The following is a 22,038-nucleotide window of genomic DNA, read 5'->3' as shown; positions in this document are numbered from 1 at the left end:
CAAACCCATTTGTAAATGGTAAGTGACCGGAAGGAATGAACATGACAATATCAATTTGAAATATATGTACAGTAGTTCAATTACAGTTCTATCTACTGATTTTCTAAATTTACATTCTGAAGCCCTAAATGAATATTACATTAATGTACAATATGCAGTATGTTAAACAACAGAGCTCCAAACATGATATCCAATCTATGATGACCTGGGCTTTGCAGCAAGGAATTATTACATCCTGTACATGGGTATGACTTCACTACACAGATGTATGTACAAGTTGAATCCTCTCTTTTTTGCTGTGTTTCATAACTAAATTAAAGAAACAGTCAAAATAAATGTATGTTTGTCCAACACGCACGCACGCACGTCTGTTTCTGTTGTTCCCATAGACTGTATATTAATGGACAGCGCACATGCACTGTCACTCATTGGTTCGTGGAGATCTGCTATCCGTCGTCGAGTTTTGCCGTTACGGGCGCAGCCATCCTGATTGTGGATGGGATGATTTTAGACGAGAGGGAGGAGTGAGGGAGGAGCGGCTTACACTCTGCGTTACGCTACACACTTTATTTTATTTTTTTAGAGACTTTTATTTTAGATTGACAGTGGCCAGACAGGAAAGGTGGGAGAGAGATGGGGGATGACACACAGCAAAGGACCGCGGTTTGGATTCAAACCCGGGCCGCTGCAAAGGCTCAGCCCACATGGGGCGCAAACTCCCACTGGGTGAGCCACAGGTTGCCCCACCTTACACACTTTTTCATAGTTTTGTACAGAAACTGACCTTCTTTTGCAACGCATGTGTCGCCCTCGGCTGGAATCCAGATAGAATGCAGGTTTAAGGCACTTCCGCATTTGCAGCACTTCGCCGAACCAGATGCGTTGTCCATTAATATTTACAGTCTATGGTTGTTCCTCAGAGATATTTTTTGTCAAGATGTAGAAGAGTCCTGCCTTTTTCTGAATTCATATTTTGGCTCACCTGGATGAAACATTGCTCTGCTTCTTCCTTGTTTAGGTTTTTCATTTCTGATCGGAACCAATTCTTTTGAAGAAATACTACTAGGCTGTACATTTACTCACACTTCTGTCATCCTGACTTTATTGCATTTTCTTCCTTGGCGGTGAGACAGACTGGCTGGCTGCCTGTGGTGCTCAGGTAGTTCTAAAGTTGTCTGCACTTCCGCAGCTTTTTGACCTTTTAGCACACAGAGCAGGTCTTGGAGCCGTCACCAGTAGCTGGAAAGACGAAGACATCAATGAAAAGAGTCAATATATTGTGGCTCTTCAACATTCTGTAAAGCAATCAGGCTTGTTTTTGTGTTTTGGCTAACTAATAACTTTTTAGGTTCAGTGTTGTTGGTCCTCCACATAGAATCACACTTCAGAAGGCCATTAGCTGGTACAACATAGCATGCAATGACACATGAAATAACTAAGATTGAGCAAATACCATTGCAGCCATTTGAATACATTTCACAGTTGTGCAATAAGTCAAAAGAATCACTGCACCTCTACTGGCTTTGGCGCCCGCTTTAGCAGCCTTCTCCTCCTCTAGGGCTTTGAGTGTAGCCTCATACTCTTCTTTTTTAGCATTCCACTCCCTCCTGTTATTAAGGATGCCGTCCAGCATGGGCTGGATTTGTGGGTGGAATCGAGAAAACTCCTGAGAGGAAACGAGTCAATGAATAGGATAAAAGATTAGGTTAGTGGTTTGTTCACAGTTGTTGATGCTCCAATGAAAACAAGTCAGCAGATAACTGATATTTTGTCAGACCTGCAGAAAACCTCCAAATATACACAAATCTATATTAACGATTTGATTTAGGTAAGCTAAAAAAAAAAAGACCACTAACTGTGGAATTCATCTGTCAAAATCAAACGTTACCTTGTAGACAAACGTGCAGACAAAGTCAATGAAACCACACTGTAGCTTTGGAAGTTCTGGTGCATGGTTCCTGTCCATCATGGGCTGGTGGGCAGGCAGAAAGGGTTTGAGGCACTCAAAAACATCATGTTGACATCCCGGATATCAATACTAACAGCAACAGGGAGTAGTTTCTTGTTACTAAACATTTGCCTGACATCAACCACTTTCTCCTGGTTTCTGACAAGTTTACATTTTCTTCTGGCAAGTTCACGTTTTTAACATTGCTGTGTTAGGAAGCCTAAAGAGCACAATGTTGGAAATTATGGAGTCACTTCAATAAGGGCTCAATCAACACATGATATCTGTAAAGCTAGCGGGTTGGTTAAAGATTTAATGGGTTCTGTCTTTACTGACCCACAACAGATGTATCAGTGGCACACCTCTTGTTGCTGCATATGTAGCCACTGGATAGTAAAGGTACTTTTATTGTCACATACACGTATATGTAGCAACATTCATTCTCTGTATCCAGAGCAGTGGGAAGCCATTTACAGTGCCCAGGGACCAACTCAAGATCTGAGGGCCTTGTCAGTGGCATGTTTTTTGGTGGTGGGGTAAACTGAAGTACCCAGAGGAAACCCACGCAAACATGGGGAGAACATACAAACTCCACACAGAAAGGCCACAGTCCAGTGCAAAGTTACTAGCAACACAACAAGCAAATATACTACAAAACATGCTGTATATTTCATATTATAGGAAATTAATCAGCATTAAATAATTTATTTCCTCATTTTAGTATTTTTTAAAGCAAAAATAGCCAAAATGATCAGGTTTCAACTTTTCCAGTGTGAGCATCTGTTTTCTAGTATTTTATAAAAACATATTTTCGAGTTTTGGACTGTTTGTCCGATAGAAGTAGTAGTGTGATGGATAGTGGATCACTGTTTACGGACATTTCACTAAACGATTCATCAAGAAAATAATAGCCTACACTGTTTTCATTTCCATTTACTCACACTATTACAGCATGTATATGTGTAATAAACAGATATTCACTATAACATTTGTAAAACTCACAATAGGTTGTTGCTCCAGAACTGTCCTCTCCAGGTCACCCTGCTCCCAAAACTCTGCTGCTACGGACAAGGCAACCTGAAAGATACACACAGATACACACTCACACTGTTGAAAAACCAGATCACAAACACTTATTATAATGCACATTTATTATATTTGTGTGCTTCTCACCCTGCTCTGCACCTCCCAAGGCTTGGTGATAGCCGACAAGTCACATGCGGTCATCATCATGGCCCTGAAATAGCAAAGATTTACAGTAGAGGATCAGAGAAAGAACAACAAACACACAACAACAAAGAACTACGTACATGCTTGTTGGACTCACATGACAATTTCTTTCCTGGTTGTTTCTAGAGACATGAAGTCCACCCACTTCTTTTCATCCTCATATGTGTGTGAAAGGTCCACAATCTTCTGGAACATGGTTCTTTTCCTATTAGGGTACAAGGAGAGGAGCTAATTAACTATTTATCAGTATTTTTTAGGGATGCACCAATCTGATCCGGGCTTTGTGTATCTGTCGATACCCGATATCAAGCCAATATTTTTCTTGAATTAATAATAAACTGTATACCTTCCACCTTATACCTTCCTTCATCATATGGAAGAGACTAAACACACCAGACTTTTCCTAACTAAATATTACTTTCCTAAGACAAAATGACATAGAGTTAAATAAAGTCTCATTTATTTGTTATTTACAAAACAATTGTGCATTCAAATTGAAAATAGAATGTAATCAAACTTCTTAAAATAAATTTGAATAAATAAAATGTAGCTTAATATCAGATTGGTGCACCCCTAGTACTTTTTTATTGTAAAGTTTCAGAGAACAAGCAAAACAAGGGAATAAACAAGTAGAGTGAGAGATTGTGCTGACTTGAAATAAAGAGCCAGGTCAGTGGCGATGATGGCGATGTCCATGAGATGAATCACATGCTCCACCTGTCGCCTGTTAAGGTTCTGGTAGATATTCAGTGACTGCAGATGAGATGAGAGAGATGGACAGTTAGTGACTGCTGAAATATCTTCCTCGTCACATCCTCCACAGTATAAGTAAGGTGAAGTTATTCTTTCAGTTAATTTCTTCTTTCTCACCTCGTCAGCTAAGAGGAACTTTCCAAACTCTAGATGGTGTCGTTCCAAGATGGATGAGCCATGTAGCTTGGCCAGTGGGTTGCCAGATCTGTCGGCATGAATACAAATTCCTTAGATACGACATAACAGAATTAAAGACGATACCAACAACTTTCACTATCAGTTTTAAGAATAAGGCTTCAGTATTGGCATATGGCAGACTTTATGGGCTGTTTAAAGGATTATAACAAACGTGATGGCATGTACTGGCCCAATTGTTACAAATTGTCAAAACATAGTCATCCCATCATTAAAGATTGACAACCCAGTTACCTTCCACATAGCCGTAAGATATAATGAACTTTGAAAGACTTGAAATTGAAATTTGCTTGAAATAGAATGGCTTAAGAGCATTAAAAAGCTTTGAAAAGACATAAAAAGCTACACATGAGGACATGAACCCATCACTAGTATAGCCTATGTAGCCTATAGAAAATGTATGTATGCAAATACACATAACTGCATCTTCATTGTAAATATAATAGTTTTATTTGTTTATTACACTTTGTTTTATTTTATTTTATTCTATTCTAATTTTGACTATTTGATATGTTTATACATGTTTCTTTGTGTCTTCAGGGGAAAGGGACTAGAGCTGCATTTCAATGTACAATACTACATTGTATAATGACAATAAAACTGGACTTTGAACCATATACATTTAGATAGAAGTTGAAATGTGTCCAGCTACAGCATACAATGATTATTTAGCAGTAGTATGGTGCTAAGACACAGCACTGTTATGATTGTCCTTCTCAGAAGGTGGCTGGTTTTCCTGTACACCATGCTATGGATGTAGTTTTGCAAAGTGCATGTGGGGTTATTTTTTCTATAGTTCCCAACACCACTTACTTGACTTGGTACAAGTTGTTGGTCCCTCTGTGATCAATATCATGCAGGAAGGCTGCAGTTATCATGGCCATTACCTCCAAGTCTGTGTAGTACCGCTTCAGCATTCCAGTCTGAGCATGCAGAGACACACACAAAGTGGTCAAACAAAGAACATTTTGCAGAACAAACATTGTATTGCTTACAAAAAATTGAAATAGCTTCTATCATAAGTAGAGTAAAAATGAATTGCACCGTTAAGAGTGTGAACATGGTCTGTCCCACGTTAAAGCCATGACGCCAGTTGTGGTAGGTGATCTTTCTGTAGCCTTTATTGACCGAGTACATGAACCGAACCAGCACCTAAGAAGAGAGAATTGCTTAATCACAAAGGCTAATCACAAAGTGCTTTATAAAAAATAATGTATAATAATGTTGTATGAGTGTGTAGATTACCTCTTGAGGGATCTGGAACTTCTTGACCACCCCAACCTCATAGTACATCTGGATGCCGCACTTCACTAGTTCCATCTCTGTGCAGTTAAAATCAGAAAAGTGGAACTCGTAGATCTCAAATTTTTTAATAAGTGGAGGTAGTTCTTTTTTCTATGGATAAAAAAAGAGAAAAACAGTGTAAGATAAAAAGAGTACAGAGCCCATTCATGCCAGTGGCAGTTCTGCTTCAATATAAGAAAAACTGAGAAATCATGTTCTCGTAACTGAAGTGTAACACTCTCAAATATTGGAATTACACAGGTCTTCCTCCTCTTTTAAAGAGTTGGAGTTACCCACTGTAGGCAGGGTTGTTGGACTCGGGGTGGAAAGGGGACTGAGCACCCAAGGCCCTCATGTGAGGAGGGCCCGAAAAGATGCTAGAATGAATAGCTGTGGGTGTGGGGAGGGGCCCGTAGAGAATGCATTTCTACAAGACCCAGAATTTTGTGCTACGTCCCTGACTGTAGGGGAGAAATTAAATGTGTGGACAATAAAGTGTAGATGATTTTAAGTGTTACCAGGATAACTAGGAGCTCCTCTTCTTCACACTCTCTGGGTTCAAGGCCATAGACTTCTCTGGTGTTCTGGGAGAGATGAGAAAAACACAGGTTGTATGGATTGACTAAAAAGTAAGCATAAGCAAGTACCAAGGTGGTTGTCAGTATTCATACTGAAAACAAAGTGTGTGACATGAATGCTGATCCATTTATGTTACCTAGTCGCTAGTTTGAATTTGAAATAACTTCTTTCGAGTTGAGTGCTGTGTCTAAAAATCGTAGAAAAGCTTGAATGTGCTAGTGCACACACTAGTACTGACCAGGATATTCTGAATCTCATCATCCCGACATTTGACATGGTAGAGCACCATGTCCTGAGCGATGTCTTTACGATTCTCCAGCTTGTTCATCTTGTCGTAAGTGTCAGTGTTCAAAGCTGACCAGCCAAGGAACTGGGTCAAAGCCTGAGAAACAGGGATCAGGATCAGTACAATATGTAGTAGTAATGTAGTAATGAGAGGAGGATTCACAGACAAAGCTTGGTAGATTTTTTTAACCACATCATAACAAAATGAAAAATGTTTAAAAAAAAAAAAGATTGTTGTGTGACATAGATCAGTGGACATGTACCTCCATGAGTTGCTCATCCTGATCATCAAAAGGCTTTCCATCTTTTCTGTTGTAAAAAGTGGCCACACCAACTATCTCTTCTTTTTTGTTGACGATTGGCAGAGAGAGAACATTTTTTATGGTCCATCCACTGCTGTCAAGTGGCTCTGTCTAAAACATTGGAACAAAAAGCAAAATCATTTGATTCATCTCTGAATATACCTGGACTTGTTTTTTTTACTAAATTACTAACTTAGCTCTGGAGAGCTTATTCCCCGGAGTCCTTATGTTTTTTTGTCCCACAGTTTCCCTTGGATTAGGGTGGCACCTAAATCACGGTTCCAGCTGTCGCCGTGGTCCTGCTCCGCGCCTTGCTATGCCCTGTTACACTCTGCAGTGTTGTGCTACGCACCGCTATGCCCTGCATGCTATGCCCTGCCTACACCCTGGGACGACCCGCTACGCCATTAACTACTACAACTACTATTTCTAGTCATAGTTCCATTATCTTTATTGGGACTATAAGTGTCACTGTTCATCACACCCCCAACCGGCACTGTCAGACACCGCCTACCAAGAGCCGGGGTCTGTCTGAGGTTTCTGCCTAAAAGGGAGTTTTTCCTCACCACTAAATGCTGCCATTCGGGGGAATTACTGGAATTGTTATGTATAGACCTACTCTGTCTGTAAAGTGTCTTGAGATAACTCTTGGTATGATTTGATACTATAAAGAAAATTGAATTGAATTTTACCTTTCAACTGAGTTTAGCCGTTGCTTACCTGGAACTTGAACGTCTCGTCAGCAGCTGCATTCATAATGTTACAAATCTGAGAAGCAGAGATAAAACAGATTGATCAAGGTGGAAAATGTGCAAATAAATTTATTTGGTTTCTAATGCATTCAACAGCTTATAGTACTGTAATGGGAAATTATCTCACAAAACCGCTCTCAGCGACATAAGTAGGAAGGCCGCTACTCAAGGCCCAATGATCTGGAGTCGGATTGCTGTGTGACAGAAAGGGCAGGACAACAAGTTGGCAGACATGAGCACAGATTCTGTCCAAACTGTGCTCCGCTTTCTGATGTGTTATTAATGTTTTTAAACTGAATAACATGGTGCATAAATTTACCCATTTTACTTAGAGCCCTGTTCCCCAAAATTACTTAAACTGTTTAACTATGGGTGATGTTTTGGTATTTGGTTGTCCTATTAATCCAGCACCCCATTTTGAATAAATATTTAGACCAATATGAAAAATAAATGTACTTACGGTATTACTTTGATGTCTTCTTTTCCGTGTAATACATAGTCAATCACTTTGTAGAAAATTATCTCCTGGAGGAAAAATAAAACACAAACATTAGGTTTAAACCAATTAAAACAGAAAAAAAGACCAAGCAAGAGTGTTGATAATAATGTTAGATACATCAAATAAAAGAATATACCCTGCCATCAGGAGTGACAGGACCAGAGTAAGGTGCCTGATCTCCCATCAACACTGGCCAAATATCAAAGAACTCCTGGAGGAAGAGGGACACAACAATTTAGAGAAAAATGTCAGCACTTCACGGTAACAAATGCATGACCACAATCAAATCGGATATTACGGGCAACGACACAGAAAGACACGGTACCTTCTCTTTGTCATGTCTAGTAAACCGACAGAGTAGCGGTCACAGTTGAGGTAGGCTCGGACTGTGTACAAGGCTTTGTGAAACTGTCTCTCAATGTCGTAGTTTTCAAACCCTTTTGGAGACCATAGCAGCGGGAAAAAAACCCAAAATCCGCGGTCATTTCGCGTTACATGCGTCTTCGTTTTTAATATGTAAAGTAAAAACCTTGAGAGTGATTCGAAAAAGTGGGGGTCCTTCACCGTCCTTTAGGGGTTTCCACAGGTGGAGGAAAACTCAGGGGGGAAAATTAAAATCAAATTGGCTTTTTTCGATCTTTAAAAAAAGAAAAGGGAAAAACGTGAAAAGACACCTATAAAAAAATATAAAAACCCGGTTGGAAAACTTTTTTGATTGGGTACATATAAGATACTTATGACACAAAAGCCTTAAATTTCCCCATAAATTTGGTCACCAAACTTTTTGCCGTTCCCAATAAAAAAGAAAAGAAAGAAAGTAGAAAGATTTCAACGTGGGGAAAAAACAAAATGACTTCAGAATTAATTCAGCTTTATTACAAAATGAGGACAGAAAGTGGTGTTTTTTTGTTTCTTTTTTTTTTTTGGGTTGTGTTTTTGTTTTTTGTGTTTTTTTCTTTCTTTTGTTTTTTTCCTCAGGTTAATATTAGACTTTATTTATGGCTAAACAGCACAAGGCTATCTAAAAGGAGACAAAGACAGCATTTTTCTTGTTTATTATAAGGCCATCATGCCAGACATGTTAGAATATATTTAATGGGTTAATATAAAAGGTTTTGAGGATATTCAGGCAGATAACCCTGGCAAATGTAACAACAATGTAAAAATCCACCTTCATATAATCTTAATGAATATTTCCTACTCAAGTGTATACTATTTAAATATCTTGATTTCTGCATCTTTCAGATTATATATGGTACTGAACTTGTATTGTTTACTTTTGCTAATCATATCATACCTTGTCCTGTAGTTACATACTGTTAATACAGGCATTAACCTGCTGTAGATCTATACCTGACTTAACCACCTTGATCCAATTTCCATTTTCAAGCTTAGGTTGCTCCTAATTGGGATTAAAGGAGAATTCCGGTCAATTCCAACACGTAGCTCTGTTGTTTAAAAATGTGGAGTGCTGTCAGTAGCAAGAAAAAAGGAAACAATTGGTGCTGCCTACACTGTGCTATCCTCCTGCTAGAGTTAGCACAAAACAGGCTTATACAGGGCAAGTTTGCAAAGTGTTTTTAGCCTCTAAACATGTTCAAAATGTCATTACAAGTGCCTACCCATGTGCAGTTATTCCTTCTAAGAGAACACAGCGAATCTGTGTGCAGTAGATGTGACAGAAAGGCAATAAAGTTGTGTTAATCCATACCTCTGTTTATTTCCTGTTTTCCGGTGAAGTCCACACTAGTCGATTGTCCAACTCATACAATCCAACATTCAAAAAAAAAAACAATTTGCCATTCTTTTGTCCTTAGTAATGACTATGCAGAAACAGGCTGAAACCTGACACCACAGTGGAGCCAGCAGAACTGCAGTTCAAGAGTTCAAGAGCTATCGCGCATAGGGAGTTACCTATGGGGATAACACGGTGTAGGCAGCACCGATTGTTTTCGTTTTTCTTGCTACTGACAGAACTCAAAATTTCCAAACTACAGAGCAACATGTTGAAATTGACTGGAATTCTCCTTTAATAAAATATAATAAACGCACACTGGTCCCATTTGTCAATATCTTAATGATCTACCAGTCAGCCCAGAGGAAATTCCCCCCCAACTATAGTGATACACTGATTGCAGTTGTTTTTAAGAGTTAGCAACAAAGTTTACAATAGTTAAAGGTTAAAGAAGAGCCACAATCAAAATCTTACAGAAACAGATTTGGTACAATAGTTTCTGTTAAAGAAACTGTAATTTGGCAAAGCCGCTGACTTTATATGTGCTTAGTTGTGTGTGTGCGTATTTATGTGTGTGTGTGTGTGTGTGTGTGTGTTGTGTGTATGTGTGCTTTGTGTATGAGTGTGGTTGGGACTTACATCTTCATCCTCAGCAGTGAAATGTGGTCCTGTGGTCTTGTTTAGAGCCATGATCACAGCCACCATGTCTTTGCCGTTGAGGATGGGTGTAGCCAAAACGTTACGGGTCTTGTATTCTGTGAGATCGTCAACAAATGAGCTGAAGTGCTGGTTCTAAGAGACAGAAAATACACATTTTGAGTATATATAAAGTATACTTGCAGGACTTTCAAAACCTGCTTTCATTAATATTACTACGTAGTGCATACATTTAAAAAAATGTTTTGAAGAAGAAATGTGGTCCAAAATTACAGTTATTGCTTGTATGCAGTTAAGTTCTCCAACTTGATATAATAGTCATATTTTTCCTTTAGTGTATTGTAGAGTGTAGATTCATGAGTAGATTTATTAGAGGTCAATGGTGTCCCAAACCTTCATGATATAATAAAATGAATTGCCTTTAAATTATGACTTTTATGAAGTAAAATGAATGTCTCTGCTTTTGAATGCCAGATGGTTGGTAGGTAATGTAGTTCTAGGCCTCTAAAGTATTACAATTTGGACTAAAGCCAAGACCATCATTGTAACAGTAAACCAGATGACCTATCACTTGAGAATATTTTCTTTGGAAAACTACATACGTACATACATACTGAACTGCAAGATGTTTTTTACATGATTTACAAAAGCAAAATGTCCACAACCATAGGATCAACCTGCTGTTTCCCACTGCTTGAGGTGATTTCATCATGAAACTACAGTATGTATTTGAGTACAACACATACTATGTATATAGTTTACTTTGTATGGAGACAGTTCAGATTAAAGTAGTTTTGATCTGTTTTAGATTCCTGCTGACTGCTAAATGCCAGAGGCGTCTAATCCACAGCTAGAGCAGAGGCTGATGGGATCTGGAAATAAATGGATTATGTCTGACAAAGGGATTTATACTCTCACATATATTGCATATATTGTATTGAAACTGCTTATAGCTATCTTTATATAATGGGGAGAGGCACAATTCTGTTATCATGGATGCCAAAGCCTCAAAAATGATTTTTTCAAGTATTCAATATCAACACTTGTCCATCTGCAACATGCTATTTTAGAATTACTTTTAAGGGGCATCATAATACCTTAGCAACATGCTAGCCATCCTGAGCATTAAACGTAACAGACAAATCCGATTTTACCCAATTTTTCAACATTATCCAAAATTGTCCTATAGAACCAGATTTATTTAATGGAAATATTCCACAATATTAAAGGTATGGCATTGTCTTGCTACAGCTTGTTTTTACTAAGATGTAGATTTACTCTTACATCCATATTTTTACTTGTCTGCATGTCACATTTAATAATGAATTAATTACACCCCTTTATCAAAGTACAATGGCGTTCAGAAACAGACTTGCTTGCAATGAGATTAAGATGCCATTGTTCAGAAGAAAAACATTTAATTGGGAGTAAGATTGAAAGCTGTGGCGCAATCTGGTGGTAGTATCATGAATGGAACTGTGAAAGAGAAGCAGAGATGCTCAACATCTGCACCCCATCCAGGTAGAGCTTTATCATTCTAATTTCAGGATTACTGATTGTTGGCGCATTTTCCCCACTAACCTCTGTGACATCTTTCACATTAACAGTCTTCTTGGTCAAGGCCACGTGGCCGACTATTCCCATGTCCAGCGGATAAACAATCTCAGAGTCGGGTGGCACCACACAGTCCTCCAACTCTGCCTCTGTGTTGACATTGAAGAGCCTTGTGGCAAGCTCTCCAATGCCGTTTCGCTGCCGGTATATAAACAAGCTGCACCGGTCTGCATGGATGAGCGCACTGATTCTCTTCAAGATCTTGAAGACCACCTTTTCTACGTTGATGTTCTCCTGCATGTCTTTGATCAGGTCATACATGATTTGGCTTTCTTCAACCTTGAAACAGATCAGAAAATATTCCAATTTTAGAGAAGATTAGGACCTTCATAATAAGTACATAATTTACATTGCATATGAATAGGTTTATGTGGTGTAACTCATGGCAAGGTGCGGTCAATAGTCTCGACCGGTTCTCTTTTGTTTTTACTGTAATAAACAAGTAGTGAATTAAAGATATGTTTACCTGACATAGCTCTTGGAACTGGCTGAAGTCAATCTGTTTTTCTGGGAGTCCTGATACCTTTGATATGGAGGCAGCACTCATCTTCTTAGCAAAGTACTGTTTAGCAAATGCAGGGTTCCCCTTGAGAAACTTTTCCACGTCTTCCTTTTGCACACCCATGATTCCTTCTTCCTCCTCTTCTCCCAAATGTTCCTGTCTTCTCCCTCTTGAGCTCAGTGATGGAGCTCCGGCTCAGTCCAACGCTTCCCTGAACAAGCTACTTCCAACTTGTCTAAATAGAAATGAAAGAAAAATAGCAAGTAAAATAAAGCACACAGCTCCCAGTTTATCCCCTTAAGGAAAAAAGGAGAAATAAAAAAACAAATCTTACCCAGGTAATACACACAAAGGGGGACAACAGAAATGGAGACATTCAAATGCAGGTAAAAATTAATCCCCCTGTAAGTGGGATGAGCGGACTGAGTGAGGGAGAGCCCTGAGGAGAAGGCAAAGGGCTGAATCCAAACAATCCATCTGTCATCAGCAGATAGTGCTGAAGGTTAGCAGGGATCTGAGTATGCTAAACTTGTCAGCTGATCGTCTAGTAACAGATACGTGGGCCCAGTTATCCAGCCCCCAGTGTGATTCAGTACCTTGTAAATCTGCAGACACAATAGGATACTGCATGTGAAACACCAGTATTTAATTTCAACACGATGCTGCTGTGCAACAACATACCCCTCTCTTTCTTTACAATGAACTCTTTAATTCACAATTTAAGTGTTGTATCCAATTAGCAAGTCTTTTACACACATTTCAAATGGAAATAACATTGAATGATGTATAAGTGTGTTTAAATGAAAGTATATATAGCTTTTTTAGCCTTAAATAAATATGCACAAAGAATAGCAATGCTAAAAATTAAACTAATTACAAAACATCCACAAAAAATGAAAGAAAAAATTAAAGTTGGCAATAAATATGACATATTTAGATCATCTTGGCGCAGTCATTATTAACGTAAACCCTATAAGCAGACAATAATAACACTCCCAATGAAATGGTTAAATGCTAAAACATACAAGGCATCTTAGGCAGGTTTTGTGTACTCTTAAAGACAAGAAATCAAAATGTAGGATACATTTCCTATTTATTGAATACCTTTTTTTATTATTATTATTTTATCCTTTGTCTTCCATATTATTTTCAGTTTGTTATGTGTCATCTCCACTAGACTGTTTCTGTCTGTCTCTCTCATCCATGCAGGTACACCTGTACAAGCTCTTTAAGTCCTTATTAAACAAGGGCTCCTCTGGCATAAGCCCTATTTAGTCAGGACACTAGCTGATTATCTCAGCAACCCAACTATCCGTCTCTTTCCACATGCAATTTTATGTGCATTATATCGATATCGAGATATGAGACTAGATATTGTCTTAGATTTTGGATATCGTAATACCGTAATATGGCATAAGGTGTGTCTTTTCCTGGTTTTAAAGGTTAAATTAGAGTAAAAGGATGTTATTTTCTGAACTTACTAGACTGTTGTAACTGTTCTATTTTTTGTTTGTATCCACTTAGTAATTATATCCACATTACTGATGATTATTTATCAAAAACTTATTGTGTGTTTATTTTGTGAAAGCACCAATAGTCAACACTACAACATTGTTGCGGTATCGATATTGAGGTATTTGGTCAAAAATAATGTGATATTTGATTTTCTCCATATCGCCCAGCCCTAAGTCTACATGCAGTTCCCTTCTAAATTTCCACAGTAATTACTGTCAATATCATGTTTAAGAGAAAGATGAGTCATCAGATGGAAAGAGTAAAGCCGGCAAGATTACACTGATAGTACTTTCAGCCAAAAACACACAAAGACACAACTTGGAAAATAGGAGATGTTTGTGCTTCTGTAAGAAAGTGAATCATTTCATTCAGGGCAGGGAGGGCCTAGCCTATATAATAAGCTTCCTAACATCTTAAACAATCTGCTTCCGATAGATTACGTAGAGAGAGAGGAGAGGAGAGAGAGAGAGAGAGAGAGAGAGAGAGAGAGAGAGAGAGTGAGTGAGTGAGTGAGTGTGTGCGTTGTTGGTGCCCAATGTTAGCGTTAACAGTTAAAGAAAGAATGTAAGTCAAGTGCAGATTTGAGTTAAGCATGCGTCACTTTGCAACGAGTGAAGCTGTAAGTTGCGCATGCGTCACTTTTCGACAGGAAGCATGCAAGATGCTAACGAGAGACTTCTGTAATGTCAATACAGTAAAAATTGACCTACTTAACGAAGTTCATTCACTGCTGGCTACAAGTTAGCAATCAAACACAACAAAAGGCTGTCAGTTGAATGGCGTTTTGAGCTAACCGAACAATCATAGATAGCTAAAACGTTTCTGAAATGACTGCTAGCTTAGCTACAAGCTAGCAATCAAACAGGTGAAAGACATCAGACAATTACAAGGGGGGGGAAAACTAAGGCAGAAAGTAAAATTAAAAAAGGCGGCACAGAAAACAAGACTATTATAATAAAACAGGGAACATATACAACATATACAAGATACCACAAGACACAGAAACTACAACAAGAGAGCGACCAAGGACTATGACATGAAAAAAAATATGAACAGGATGAAACAGAACATGTGTAAGACAAGACCAAAAATAACACAATCACAAGACAAGACAGAAAACCAGGCTAAGAAATTAAGACAGGAAAACAGACTACCACAATAAGACAAGACAAAACACCCAACCCATAACACGTTTGTGTGTGTGTGTGTGTGTGTGCGCGTGTGTCAGAGTGAGTGAGGTAAGGTATAGTGATTTATGTTGGTCAGTTTATTAAGTGTGCAGTTGATGTTTACCTTTCCTGTTGTGTCTTCTGCTGGCTAATTTTCAACTACAGAACTTCAGCTAGGTGTTTTGACACCAAGGAGTTGCTAAAAGCTAACGTTAGCATCTTAACATGTTCATCAATGCTACATGCTAATAAATGGTGGGCTATGCTAAGGTAATTACCATGAGATCGCACATACAGTAAAGATGGATCTACATTACGCTACGATCTTCGAAGTTGCCTCAATGAAAAATAGCAACATTCTTTTTCGTTTTCATCATTTTCGTCCCCTTTCCATTTCTCTTGCGTTTGTGTTGTTTCTGGTTGTTTCTATCATAGACTCTATAAAAGCTACCATCGAATTTTGGGTACATGTGCATCCTTTGCATGGTGTCATTTGCTAAAATTATGAAGATGAACAAAAAGAGAAATTACAATACAGTGACCAAAAACTGGTTCATGATTATTATGGGCATGTCAGTGTTATTCAATAATGTACTTTTTAACTAGTAATTTAGCTAGTGTTGAACGCATCTACTGTGAACGTCACTATTACTCAAAATAATAATATTTAGCCTACTGGTTGCAATGCTGACTTTCACCACAAAATGGCAGCAAACCCATATTATAGCACATCCTGGGTCATGAAGAGATAAAAGATGATAATCATCAACATGTTAACACATGGTGTGGTTGACTGACATCCATACTCTTCGGGTAGTTCATCATTTATATGGGAATTTTATGCCTTTTTTTATTTATTTATTTTTTATAGCTGACAGTCCCTAAATAGATGAGTATGATGGTCAGCAGAGGGTGTTAGCCTCACCCCAGATCTATCTGAGTTATCGGCCAATCAAATCCAGCTGATAATCATGACCTGAGGCTTGGTGCATGCCCTGTGGATGATGCAACACGTGTCCCCACGTGTATCAAGAGTTAATTTATATCAATGGTTTTGCAGGATCAATAGAAGTAGCCTACTCATCATACATTTCTTTACAATAAACAACCTTGAGAATGGCGGTACAGTTTTGGGCCACAGACTTGTATATACTCTTATATTAGCCTTCACATTTTTTAATTTAGGAATATAAGATATAAAAAGGTGTATGGTAAGTCTATTTTGGTCGATGATCCGTTTCAGGCCATCGAGTTGGATTAAAGTACGGCAGAGTGGAGAAAATAGGTTGTCTATCTTAATTGGCTTGTCTTACTGTGTCCTTACTGAGGAGACATTATCAGTGTGCGGTGAGTCATGAACTTTTTTGTGTGTATAAAAAGCAATTTATTAAAGAACTTTAATTAAGCAAAGAAAAATGCAAAGTAAAAGAACAAAGCTACACATAAAGAAAACTTAATCCAGGAAATGAGAGTATATCACAGCAGAGAGAAAGTGAGAGAGATTCATTTGCTAATAACGCAAATTGAAATTGAGGGAGTCAGTGTGAGAGAGAGAAAAATTGCATAAGTGCATTATGCATGAAAATGTACATTTATATTGATTCCCTTAATAGAGGTTCTGATCTTTTTTGTGTGATAAAACCCTTCCCAAACATCGGCTCTTATCTAACTGTATTATCAGCGTTGATGTTATTTTAAAAGCGGATCATCCCATTATTTAGAACACACTTACAGGCTACTTCTCAAAGAATTACACACTGATTACTCACCCATGAGATAACAGAAGTCTAATTTTATTTACTCTCTGGTGGTGGTGTGAGATAATGTTCTTATTCTTAAACTGTGCTGAATTTACCAAACACTTAAACCCCATACAGTATAACTTTAACAGTATGTCTTTAGATGTGTCTGTGTACATGTAAGAATGTATGATTACCATTTTTAATAATCATATTCATATTTTTACTATGAATATTAATATCACTGTTTTTTATTTTGACATCCTTGACAAGGTTGTAACTAAGGCAGTTTTTTTTGGAAGCACTTTTAGGGTTTTATGTATGTTTATTGTGACACCTTGAGTAAGTAAGTAAAGTTTATTTCCAGAGCACACCTAAACATAGCTTAATTGGACCAAAGTGCTGTACAAAAAGTAGGTGCTGTATATAAAGAACATTAAATGTAGATAAAAGGTAGAAAGAGAACATACCAATGACAAAAACAAACAGCCATTCACAAAACTGTGTCAGAGTGTGCAGATAAAAATCTTCTATGTCTATGTCAGCTTGACAGGGCATAGTTGTATTAGTCTGAAACATTATGTAATCTCAGATATTTTTTTTCTGTGGTGAGTGCCAGGAAACCGATTGGTGGGGAGGGTTTAGAGCCTTAATATTATCTGTCCCTAGGTACTGTACATTTATTGATTCATCATTGGCAACAAGGAAAAACAACAACACAATAGAGAACCTAATTTAAAGTGAATGGACTTTTTTTTGTCTAAATTTAAAGCTCCTTAATAGGACATTTATTGGTAACATTTGATCCTTTTAGGCTTAAGTGTTGTGTATTAGATGGTTTAGCTTGTTTCTTTGTAAAATCCTACACAGGCCTGGACGTTTTCAAGTTTAGTTTTAAAAGTGGATTTGTTCCTTTTATACCAGTGTGGCACTTTGCAATAAACTTCGAACCTTCAGTGACTTTGATCAGAAACTCCCCTTGGAAACAGATTTTTCTGAACAGACATTGACTTATATATTTGTTTTGTTTTGTCTGCAAACATGACAGCACTATAACCTGCAAAATCAAACAATGAAAATCCACTTCTTGTCACATTGGAATTCTGGCATCTAACCTTTTTAATTGGCACAAAACGTCTTCCTTATATAATATTTGTGATGCAGATAAATGTGTTTACAAAATTATTTTTTGACATGTATAAATCATATGAGTATTTACTTAATAAGCAAGACATCAGATAACAAAGCTCAAAAGTATATGTTGCTGCCTTGTAGGCCTTTTTCTTTAAGTAAGTAAAGATTTCATTTTGTGTAAAGTCAAACACTTCATTTATGCTATATATACTGTGCCATGCATGTCTTCAAATTCAGTTTGTGCACATGCACCTGCCTCTGCTCAGACATTCACGTGCCTTTTTGTTTGCTTCCAGTCAGTTACATAAAGGTCTAATTGTTGTTATAGTAAGTCTTGGGCAGGTTTCAACATGGAAGCCAGATTACAGTAAGTATTTCAACCCAACAGGATTACCTCCAGATTTAAGCACCTTATTTAGTTTCAAGCAATGAAAATCAGACAGCTTGTCTTTGGAGTGTGTATATAAAGACTGACTTACACACCACAAGACACAATCTGCTGGATAACCCAAACAGAAGAAGACTTTCGATTACTGTTGGTTCTTTGACTCAAAATAGGTAAAACCCTGACATTTACCCTGTATTTACTAGCTTGTGTATTTTCTTCAAATTGTATCAGTAGAAATCAGTGAAAGCTATCTGAGATTGTTTTCTGAAAGTGTTTTGTGCACTAAAACTTTCTATTCTGTCAGCTGTATCTGTTGAAATTAGAGAGCTGATAATCACTGGATTGAGTAATGTGCTACTGTTTTCTCTATTTATCGAGTCAAATGACGCAATATACTATTGATGTATTTATTGTATTTTAGCATACAAAGCATCAGGGATGGTGGACTGTATAGTCCGGAGACACAGATTTGTGTCAAATAATAATACTTCAGCAAGCATGTAGAAAAGCATGTCTGTTTACACTGATATGCATTCCAATTACAGAATGGGATCCTCCAAGGTGGCCCTGCTGCTGGTCTTGCTGTCCTGTGTAGAGCGCTGTCTGTCTGCCTCCTGTGTCGTGGACAGCTTCACAGTCAAAACGGACTTTGACCCTAAGAGGGTGAATGAATTGTAATGCACAAAAAGCATGCATGTTGAAAAAAGAAAGTGAATATCGTTTTTGACTTGTCTTTTTCCTTCCTTTCAATTGCAGTATGCAGGAAAGTGGTATGCACTGCAGAAAAAAGACCCAGAGGGCCTGTTCCTGCAGGACAACATCTCCGCTGAGTACACCATTGACGATGACGGCTCCATGACTGCCTCTTCCAAGGGGCGTGTCACTCTGTTTGGGTAAATCAAGTGATTGTTTGTACTCACAGGGATGACTTTTTACGCTCAATGGTGTTTTTTGCCTCCAACATTGCCTTCCAAGCAGCTAAGCCTAAGCCTAAACATGATCATTGCCGCACTGCTTGGAAGGAGATGTTGGGGGCAAAAAACACCAAACACCACTTTTTACCCTGCCTTATCCATTCATTAAATACAGATAAGATTAATTAATCCAAAAGCAAAACCAAGGTAAAGGGTTTTCAGGGTTAGCAGTTAGGAACAGGTGTGGAAGCAGAAGCCCGTTCTGATCACTGTTAGCTATAAACTGGGTTTTATGTGGATTATAAGGATTAGGAAAGAATTAAGTTTGAAGAGGGGGATTTGTACACAGGAATTTTGGCTTGAATGCACTTTTACAAACAAACTAACAGCTGACTGATTTAGGCGTTAATGACATGGACTGAAAGCGATCTCAATTTTATTTGGAGAAATTGTAAAATATACTGTATGTATATGTTTACACTGTGTGTTGTAATTTAATTTAGGTTTACACAGTTAAAGGTTCCTGTAATTGCAAGACAGGGAGAATAATATTGGATAAAGACTGTTAATTTGTTGCACTTTGATAGTAACATGTGGTTGTATCATCACATTGCAGCTTCTGGGTTGTGTGTGCTGACATGGCTGCCCAGTACTCTGTCCCCGACACAGCCAACCCCGGCAAGATGTTCATGAACTACCAGGGACTTGCCAGCTACCTGTCCAGTGGAGGTCAGCTGTGCACACACATCCCCCTCACATCCCTCTTACACCTCCTCATTCCTCTTTACACTCACTAACCTCTCTCTTCCTTTCCAACCAGGTGACAACTACTGGGTCATTGACACCGACTATGACAACTATGCCCTCACCTACGCCTGCCGCACCCTGAAGGAAGATGGCAGCTGCGAAGACGGCTACGCCATTGTCTTCTCCAGGAACCCCCGTGGCCTGCCCCCTGCCATCCAGCGCATCATCCGTCAGAAACAAGAGGACATCTGCATGGCCGGAGAGTTTCAGCCTGTCCTGCAGTCTGGAGCCTGCTAAAGACAAAGAGAGCGGGAGAATGTGAAGTCAGCTAGTTGCAATCTTAGAAGCTTAAAAGCAAGAAGAGGGAGAATGAAAAGAGTGTATGTGACCTATATGTGGGAGTGATTATGTGAAAGGGCAGAAGCAACAAAAAAAGAATGAGAGAAGGAAAAACGTGAGAACTAAATAAGCAAAGACAGTGAAAACCCTGCACATGTCCCATCAGGGTTCCAAGATTTGCTTCTGTTTTTTAAAATCTATTTTCTCCTCTATCAATCTCTGTCCATCAATTTTTTTGTCAAAGAAAATGTTACTGCTGCTGCGGTGTATTAAGTGGATTTGAAAGCTAAAAATTAAAGATATTTTTCTAAACAATATCACTGGAATGTTGTCATTTTTATGTCGTAAAAAAGTTATATTTCATTTTTAAAATATGTCTATGTGACTGTATATAGACCCCTTAGTAGTTGAAAAAAGCATAAAGCTGTTTGACGCATACAAACACATTTGTCAGCAGTTAAGGCTTGAAAACCTGTTTGCACTTTTGCCATGTAAGTGGCTGTGATCCCTCCTGAGCTCAAGAGAATGCGACCAAACACAACACAATACGCACTGAGCAGTACTAAGCTTACTGGTGGTCTGATGTTCAGAGACCTTAGTCCTATTATATATACCTCACCTAGGCCACCTAGCATGCTCCAGGGGTCAAGGACCATAACAGGAGCCTCAGCTTTCTAAAATGGAAGATTGTCTTTATACTCACAGGTAAGAAAATGCTCAAATGTATTTTTGAATGGAAATTAGGTAATCTATACGCAATACAAAACAGCTAAACCCAAACAATATGTCATACTTCTTTCACGATTTAGCCTGTGAAACCAATGTCTTCTATCCTAGAGCATACATATCGTCATATTCTTGGATCACGCGCTAGACAAACAGTAAAGCAAAATAACATTACATAGGCATCACTTTGGATGGAGAAACAAATCAAACAAACAACCATTATTTTTACAATAACAATTTACATTTTATGATCGTGATCATGCAAGTGGCTTTCCTCTCATACTGTCCAAATAGACTGTCATTATCATTTCAAACAGAAAAAATGGACATCCTGTTTATGTACATTGCCTTACATGTATATACAATTGTACATTGTGAATATTTGCAATGGCTGCCTTTACTAAATAACTCAATAAATCAATAAATCAATCAATCAATCAATCAATCAATCAATCAATCAATCAATCAATCAATCAATCAATCAATCTCATCACGTGTAAGATCACCATTAGACATGGTCTTAGTGCACTTTACAATTAAAGGAACACAGAGACGGACACTGACAGCAGCGAGACAATTGAACAGCATTAAAGCAGAAATAATAAACAATACAAAACAAGCAACATGAGAGAATAAGTGAAAAGGTTTGTTTGTGAAGGATGCAGAAAGGATGGTGTGTTATGGTTGGCTATGGTATAATAAGTAGATGTGGGTTTTCAATCTAGATTTGAAAATGTCAGCTGAGTGAACTTCTTTAACCTGTAGTGGGAGGCTATTCCACAGATGAGGGGCAAAGTAGGAGAATACTCTATAATTTTCTGTTTACTAGAGGAATGGCCAAGAGACCAGAATCAGAAGGGGGCGGAGAGAGCGAGCTGGAGTATATGGTGTGATGAATAAATTGTATAGTGATTGCTGCCATATGATTTGTCCGCTAGATGGCAGTCAAACCACATCATACACCGAACACAATCCTTTTGGACATAAAGTTGTTGTAATAGTCATAGTTTATGATTAATATATAGGCCTAAA

The 22,038-nt window shown here is 38.2% G+C and overlaps 3 protein-coding genes across 4 annotated transcripts in view; 2 read left to right on the top strand and 1 right to left on the bottom strand.

Annotated features, from left to right (window-relative positions):
- The window catches only part of fyb1b (FYN binding protein 1 b), a 34,597-nt gene extending 20,450 nt beyond the window's left edge, over positions 1–14,147 (top strand). Inside the window, exons 20-21 of the transcript XR_004335540.1 lie at positions 13,377–13,383; positions 14,137–14,147. The gene's annotated coding sequence lies outside the window, so the exon portion shown is untranslated. The remainder of the gene's footprint in view (positions 1–13,376; positions 13,384–14,136) is intronic.
- On the bottom strand, positions 926–12,894 carry pde6b (phosphodiesterase 6B, cGMP-specific, rod, beta). 2 transcript variants are annotated; one of them, XM_032538981.1, is made up of 22 exons: positions 12,670–12,894; positions 12,300–12,570; positions 11,799–12,112; positions 8,146–8,284; positions 7,964–8,038; positions 7,789–7,853; positions 7,456–7,522; positions 7,297–7,344; positions 6,538–6,687; positions 6,228–6,371; positions 5,929–5,994; positions 5,372–5,521; positions 5,171–5,278; positions 4,940–5,049; positions 4,049–4,136; positions 3,831–3,931; positions 3,276–3,383; positions 3,122–3,185; positions 2,951–3,025; positions 1,889–1,972; positions 1,513–1,666; positions 926–1,239 (listed from the first exon to the last, which is right to left on the bottom strand). In XM_032538981.1, the coding sequence occupies exons 2-22, from the start codon at positions 12,456–12,458 to the stop codon at positions 1,202–1,204; spliced, it is 2,307 nt and encodes a 768-aa protein (XP_032394872.1). In that variant the 5' UTR covers positions 12,459–12,570; positions 12,670–12,894; the 3' UTR covers positions 926–1,201. The 2 variants fall into 2 exon arrangements, with proteins under 2 accessions (XP_032394872.1, XP_032394871.1); XM_032538980.1 differs by lacking the exons at positions 11,799–12,112; positions 12,300–12,570; positions 12,670–12,894 and adding an exon at positions 8,391–8,407 and having other exon boundaries at positions 8,153–8,286.
- Positions 14,148–18,219: 4,072 nt separating the features above from the next.
- rbp4l (retinol binding protein 4, like) lies at positions 18,220–20,566 on the top strand. Its single transcript, XM_032538983.1, has 5 exons — positions 18,220–18,450; positions 18,826–18,943; positions 19,037–19,173; positions 19,811–19,923; positions 20,015–20,566. Exons 2-5 carry the CDS (start codon positions 18,827–18,829, stop codon positions 20,236–20,238), a joined length of 591 nt encoding a protein of 196 aa, XP_032394874.1. The 5' UTR covers positions 18,220–18,450; position 18,826; the 3' UTR covers positions 20,239–20,566.
- The last annotated feature ends 1,472 nt before the right edge of the window (positions 20,567–22,038 follow it).

Source organism: Etheostoma spectabile, chromosome 16 (genome assembly GCF_008692095.1).
Source record: "Etheostoma spectabile isolate EspeVRDwgs_2016 chromosome 16, UIUC_Espe_1.0, whole genome shotgun sequence".
Classification (NCBI taxonomy): Eukaryota; Metazoa; Chordata; class Actinopteri; order Perciformes; family Percidae; genus Etheostoma; species Etheostoma spectabile.
This window is presented reverse-complemented; position numbering and strand designations above follow the sequence as displayed.